This window comes from Sinocyclocheilus grahami, unplaced genomic scaffold (genome assembly GCF_001515645.1).
Source record: "Sinocyclocheilus grahami isolate Dianchi unplaced genomic scaffold, SAMN03320097.WGS_v1.1 scaffold128.1, whole genome shotgun sequence".
In the NCBI taxonomy this organism is placed as follows: domain Eukaryota; kingdom Metazoa; phylum Chordata; class Actinopteri; order Cypriniformes; family Cyprinidae; genus Sinocyclocheilus; species Sinocyclocheilus grahami.
In genome coordinates, this window is record NW_015505307.1 from 550,081 (window position 1) to 556,573 (window position 6,493).

Sequence of the window (6,493 nt, forward strand, 5' to 3'; positions counted from 1 at the left end):
AAAATTTATTCTTTATTAAAAAAAAGACTGTTTTTTTTTTTTTTTTTTTAAGTTTATGGACATAAACCAAAGCATAAGATACTATATTTATGATAAATTTGACATTAGAGCAAAAACTTTGTAAGCATAAATTGTACCATATATATATATATATATATAATTATTGTGATGGGGGGCCCTGCAGTAAGTCATAGCCCCAGGGCCCAGTGCGGTCTTAATGCGGCCCTGGACGCGAAGCTACGGATCGTTAGCTCAGCATTCTGCCCGCTTCAGATCAGACAGAGATGAAATAGTGCGGTAAGATCACACTTATATATATATATATATATATATATATATATATATATATATATATATATATATATATATATATATAACAATGTTTTAAATAAAACCCAAAATGAGAAATAGTACTATTGCAATATTTATTTTAAATTTTTTAATTATATTTATTTTTCTTTTGACGGGAAAATGATTGGAGTCCTTAAAGATTTTCTTCTGTAGACAAGTACTTTTCTTTACAAGTTTTGGAAGATGGTTGGTGCATGCTGCATCATTGTACCTTAAAAAATGAAATTACATTCACTTTGAAACTTTGCCCAAAAAGTGGCTGTACATCAATTGGGACACAACCGTGCTCCGTTTGCCATGCAGGGAATCCTGGGAATACCTGAGTGTAAGCGCTGAACACGTGACTCTGCACTTCATCCATCGAGTCCATGCCGTACGCCACCGTTCCAAGATGGAGTCGTCTGAACACCATCTCATTCTGAGTGAGGGTTCCTGCGAAAACCATTAACATTAGAGGAGGCCGACCCATCCTGCCTAAATAAACAGTCCTGCTTATATAATTTCAAGTATAGGTGATCATTTGAGCAGATGTTCTAGTAGTAATAAGTGTTGTTGTTATTAACTAAAACTATAAAAAAATTGTTTTTGCTATTTGAAATAAAGCTGAAATAATAAAAATTAGATGTTGCCATGGCATCATGAAATGTTGCCATGGCATCTAAATAAAATAAGTTTAGTTGAAGTTCTAAAATGACTAAATCTGAAAAAAAAGCTACACAAAAATATTTAAAAAAAATAATAAAAATGACAAAAGGACAAAACTAAATTATTAAAACCTAAAATAAAATTAAGATGAAAATATAAAAATAAAAGCTAATTCAAAATATTAAATTAATTATATAAAATTAAATATTAAATTACATAACAGTATATAAATAATACAAAATAACACTGGTAACATTTACTGGCACAGTTCCTATCAAATAAAATTAGATCAAATATCTAGATCAAAGTCACAACAGGGTATTTATAGTTAACTAAATAAAACTGCAGTCTGTAAGTTTTGCCTCTTTGTCGCCATCTCTGTTTGAAAACCTGCAATTGCAGCTGTGTGTGGAATGATCTTCTTTGCGTGGGTTGTACTCTGGCACGGCTCCAGCGCAGATGAATCTAATGTTCTGAAGAGTATGTGTGGCAGTCAGTCACCGCACCGGTGTGGATTTTACTGTACTTCGCAATCACAGATTCTAGCCTACGTCTTGGAATTTATGACTCAAATAAGCATTTTCACCGGATATTGCCATCTGAACAAGTAACAAGTCTGCCACATTTGTTCTGACCAACTGAGGAAAAAAGCATTACAATAAATCTTGCTACCAATGGTGATTAAATCTAACGATCGGTTAGCTCATATCACATCAAACCGTGCAAATTAATTATTGTTATACTTTATTCTCAAATTGTTAATGTTAACAACATCAGCACTGCATGACTATGAGCATAGTGTAGTGTTGTCAAAAGACCCGGTACTTCGGTACCAAGTCGGTACTAAAAAAATGAAAACGTTACAGTACCAGGTTCTTTTAAGTACCGGTGGTACCGAGTACCCGGTCAACACGGTTCTTGATGCTTTATCCGAAAGGTGCGCAGGTGCGCTCTCTTCATAAAAGCACTGAGACGTGGTGACCTCAAAATGAGGAAACACACCAAACTAACAAAACACTTTAAAAGACAGACACCCGGATCAAATGAAAGAGTTCAAGCAGGTAAGTTTCATTTCCATGCATTGATTTATTTGTGGCGCCCGCCACAATATCAAAACTGACCGCCATAAATAGTTTTTTCAAAAGGCTTTGTCTTCGTTGAATAAACATGAGCACTGCACGTGTCAAAGTCGAAACCCGGTGCGAGTGTTTTTATATCACTGTACTTCTGAAGGAAAATAATGTCTTCAGAAAATAATGGATGCCATTTTAATTTCATCTTGCCTGTAATGCCTGATAAAGCAGCGTTTGTGAGCTCAGCGCTTATTTGATTACAGCCGTTATCTGATCTCTCATGCTCTACAAGCGCCTCCTGCGGGCAGAGAATTAATTTGCATTTATATGCTGCCACAAATAGAGAACAAATCTGTGGGAAACACCGCTTCCGTTATGAATATTATTCAATAATTTAATTTGAATGTCAGATTGAAATGAACATCACTGTTATTATAGTAGTTAATCGTTAGCATAAGCACGGCTAACACTAATATAATGAGCATTAGAATGAAGTTTCTTTAACTATTTAATGCTCCTATAACTTTTGTTTGGAAAAAAAAGGAGGATATGATGACATTTACTATTTTTACACACCAGAGGCTTTTAAATGAATTGTGAATCTAAAATATGCGTGTTAGAGAATGTACAAATGGTTAACATTGTTTGTGTCATATCAGTCAGAAAAGCTCTATAAGGTTATTCATTCTATATGAATAACTCTATAAGGTTTTAAAAGCCCTTTAAAATTAAATATGTACACAGCTTGGATTAAATGAAAGTAGTCACATTTTTTAATTAGCATGTTTTTGTGTTTTGCTTTAGTACCGAAATTGGTACCGAGAACCGTGGATTTTCACTGGTATTAGTACCGAATATTGAAATTTTGGTACCGTGACAACACTAGTATAGTGTGCATTAGCGTGTAGATTTCATTTTTTGTACATTCTAATCTCTAATTGTCATACCATTCGAATTTCATATTAAGAAATTCTTTTAACCCAAAAAGCAAACTATGCCCCCTTCAAACTGGTTGTCTTTAAAATACAAATCTTGTGTAATCCCAGGCTATCTGTAATCAGAAGCACGTTTAAAACTGGAATATAATTTAATTTCATTCACATAAACACGTAGTCCTTTCTGGATTACAATCTGCCATCAAAATGATACACTTAATTATTCTGGCTGCTGTGAGAAAAGGCTATAAACGATCCGCCACCTGCAGGATCCTCACATGCGTTAGCCTAGTAGCCGGGAAAACTTCTCTATGGTTACAGACGTGACGTAATGACGCAGCGGCACGCTCGAATTTCCCACGAAAACCTACCCGTACCACTCAAATCAGAAAACATTATTATAAGCTAACCGTTGTGAATTGGACTAAAGTAAGCCGATAGTTTTGAACACTGGCTGGTTGTGTACTTGCTCAAATATTGATTTCGGATCATTTTTAACCAAAAACAGTAACGGACTGCAGCTTTAACTAAAACCATTTAAAAAATTGTTACTTGAAGCTAAATAAACAATAACTGGAATAAAATAAACAATACAAGACCTTAAACTTAAACTAAGATCGTAAAAGTTATTTAACATTTCTCATTTTAATTTAGGTACAATAACAAGCAACAAAATGACTAAAACCTTAACACATTTTAATGAAAATTGCAAATATAAAAATAAAAACTTAATTTAAAACAGTATCTCAATGATACTAAAACAACACCGTTTGTGTGGTTCAAAGCTACAATCTTTCGGTTACCAGCCCAGATCTTTTACCAATACATCACAACCCACTTTGGCTGTAAAATCTATTATTGCAATATCTTTTTTTTTTTTTAAAGTTTATAAAAAACTTTTTTTTTTTTATAGTAGGCAGTATACAATATATACTGTACAGTGTGAAGTACACTAGTATTCAATTTCGAACACTAAAATAAAATAAAAATCTGTTAAAGGAAACATCAGCCTCTACCAACCCCCCCTGATCGACATGCACTTCATGTAGCCAAAAACATCAAACTAAACAATATTAACACTAATGGCTTGTTAATGACAAAGAGCCGCGGGTTCATTTCCTAACACCTTTTGCGTCAGCTGCTCTTAAACAGAGCCTCTCGGGAGTATTTCAGTCAGGCGTCGCTGGTCTACCCCTTACATTACGATGATCTCTGACCCCCTTTAATTCACTGGCTCGGTCAAGCTACATCAGTGTCCGTGTGGGAAACAGGCTGTAATTTTACAGGCGGTCAAATGCATAAATTTGAAGGGTAGCACTGACTGACTCTGTGCGGTAAGTGTGTGAGGATGAGAACCTTCAGCTCGTCTCTTACAGATTTAAGGCTGTAATAAGTGGCATGTCTGCGCTCTCGGCACACAAGTTTACGCCCCATGGTAAGAGCCTCAGCTACCTGTGAGCTTCTGGGAGAAACTTTTAAAAACACTTCAACGCTATCATCTCTCAAACACACCATCATAACGCTCTCATTTCTGCTTTGGTTCTTTCAGAAAAGCCCTTTGCATTAAGCAATGTAAATTAAATTGTCAAAGTAGGGGTGGGCGATATGGCAAAAATATCATATCGCGATTTTTTACAGGAAAATCACGATTCACGGTTTTATCACACTTCTTTGTCAGGCAGGTTTTACTATGTTTAAGTTGTCTGAGCAGGACAGCCAATCTCATTTCTCTATTTTAAAAACAAAGCCTTACAAGTAGTGCTGGGCGGTATGACCAAAAATTGATATCACGGTATTTTTCAAAATTATACCGGTTTCACATGACGGTACATGATACAAAAATACATGACGGTATTTTTTTTTCATGCATGACCGGGTGTTAACCATATTTTCTACTGATTGAGAGAGGAAATACTGCAGTATACTGACTTAGAATGCCCTATTTTACTGTCATGACTGAATATTGTCAAAAAATACCACACTAAATAGTGACTAAACACGACCCCTTTTAATACATGTTAACCAGGAGTCACTCTCATTTATAATCGCGACATTGTCTGATAAAATCAACATGCATCTACACTAAAGAGCGGCTATGCGGTTGTTTTGGCTAGATTACTCTTTTGTCTCATGCAGCGCACTGCCTGCGTCTGAGTAACAAACAAAAAAAACAACAAACCAAAAAAGTTAATGCGATATTAACAGACGAACTATGCTCATATTTATAATTCCAAACAATCAGTAAGCGGCAGGTGCTAGGAAACGCTGTTTTGCACTCCTTTATTGACGAGTCGGCTGCGGTGCGTCTAACTGAAAGCGCTGCTTCTCTGCCGCTCACTGCACAGAACAGACGCCGAGAGAGGCGACACTTCTCCGGGAAAGTCAGACCTCGCGTTTGCGGGACAGCACTGGCGAAATCTTCCAAATGAACCATAGCTAAGGTTTATCCAAAAAAGTCGCTAGGTTTGTCAGTATGAATATTCTATCAGAAAAAGCCACTAAAAGGGTCTGAAAGTTGCTAAATCTAGTGCTAAAGTCGTGCTCGGGTGTGAGAGACGCGGGAGCTGATGGCAGGGGGCGGTGGATATTTGTGGCGGTCAGTGTGGATATTGTGGATGAGTTCTTCGGTGTCGTCACGTTCTATTAGTTCTACAGCTTCAGTTTCAGAACTTTCACGCTTAGTAACACATACAGCTGTGCCCTCACCACAGTGCAACAGTGAAAAGAGACCCGTTTCAAACAGTGTCACGTTCCAAACGTTTAAGTGACACACCGACCGGTATTGCAGTATTTTAAAAATTCATATCATAAAAATAAACACCAGTATTCGGTATGAACTGGTATACCGCCCAGCACTACTTACAAAGTAACAAAATATAAATTAAAAAAAAAGGCAGATATTTAGGCCAAAGTGGGTGAAGATAAAAATCTGTGTCATTATTTTATCATTGTTATTAAAAAATAAGATACACATTACAAATACACATAATATACAAATAAAACAAACAGTGCTTTATTTTTCAGGTACAGTAGGTTATTTAGCAGTAGCATTCAAGAAACTGAATGAACAAATAAATAAAACACTATATACACTTCACTGTATAAATAATTGATTCTTATTAAAGCAACTGTATTAGAGTTCTTCATTCAAGAGCAGTGAGTGATTTTTCTCTGTGTTTTGTTGTTTTATTAACATTAAAGTGATAGTTCACCCAAAAATGAAAATTCTGTCATTATTTACTAACTCTCAAGTTGTTTTAAACCTGAATGAGTTTCTTTCTTCTGTTGAACATAAAAGTTATTTTGAAGAATGTGGGTAACCAAACAGTTGCTGGCGCCCCAGTTGTTCTCCTACTATCAAAGTCAATGGGGACCAGCAACTGTTTGGTTACCCACATTCTTCAAAATATCTTATTTTTTTGTTCAGCACAAGAAGAGAATACAGGTTTGGGACAACATGAGAGTGTGTAAATAATGACAGAATTTAAA

At 35.7% G+C, this 6,493-nt stretch overlaps 1 protein-coding gene across 1 annotated transcript in view; it reads right to left on the reverse strand.

Moving 5' to 3' along the window:
• Positions 1 to 6,493, reverse strand: part of LOC107590488 (probable phospholipid-transporting ATPase IIA) — a 45,312-nt gene that overhangs the window by 32,544 nt on the left and 6,275 nt on the right. Inside the window, exon 4 of the mRNA XM_016279241.1 lies at positions 671 to 783. Within this exon, the coding sequence (XP_016134727.1) occupies positions 671 to 783 (113 nt within the window). The remainder of the gene's footprint in view (positions 1 to 670; positions 784 to 6,493) is intronic.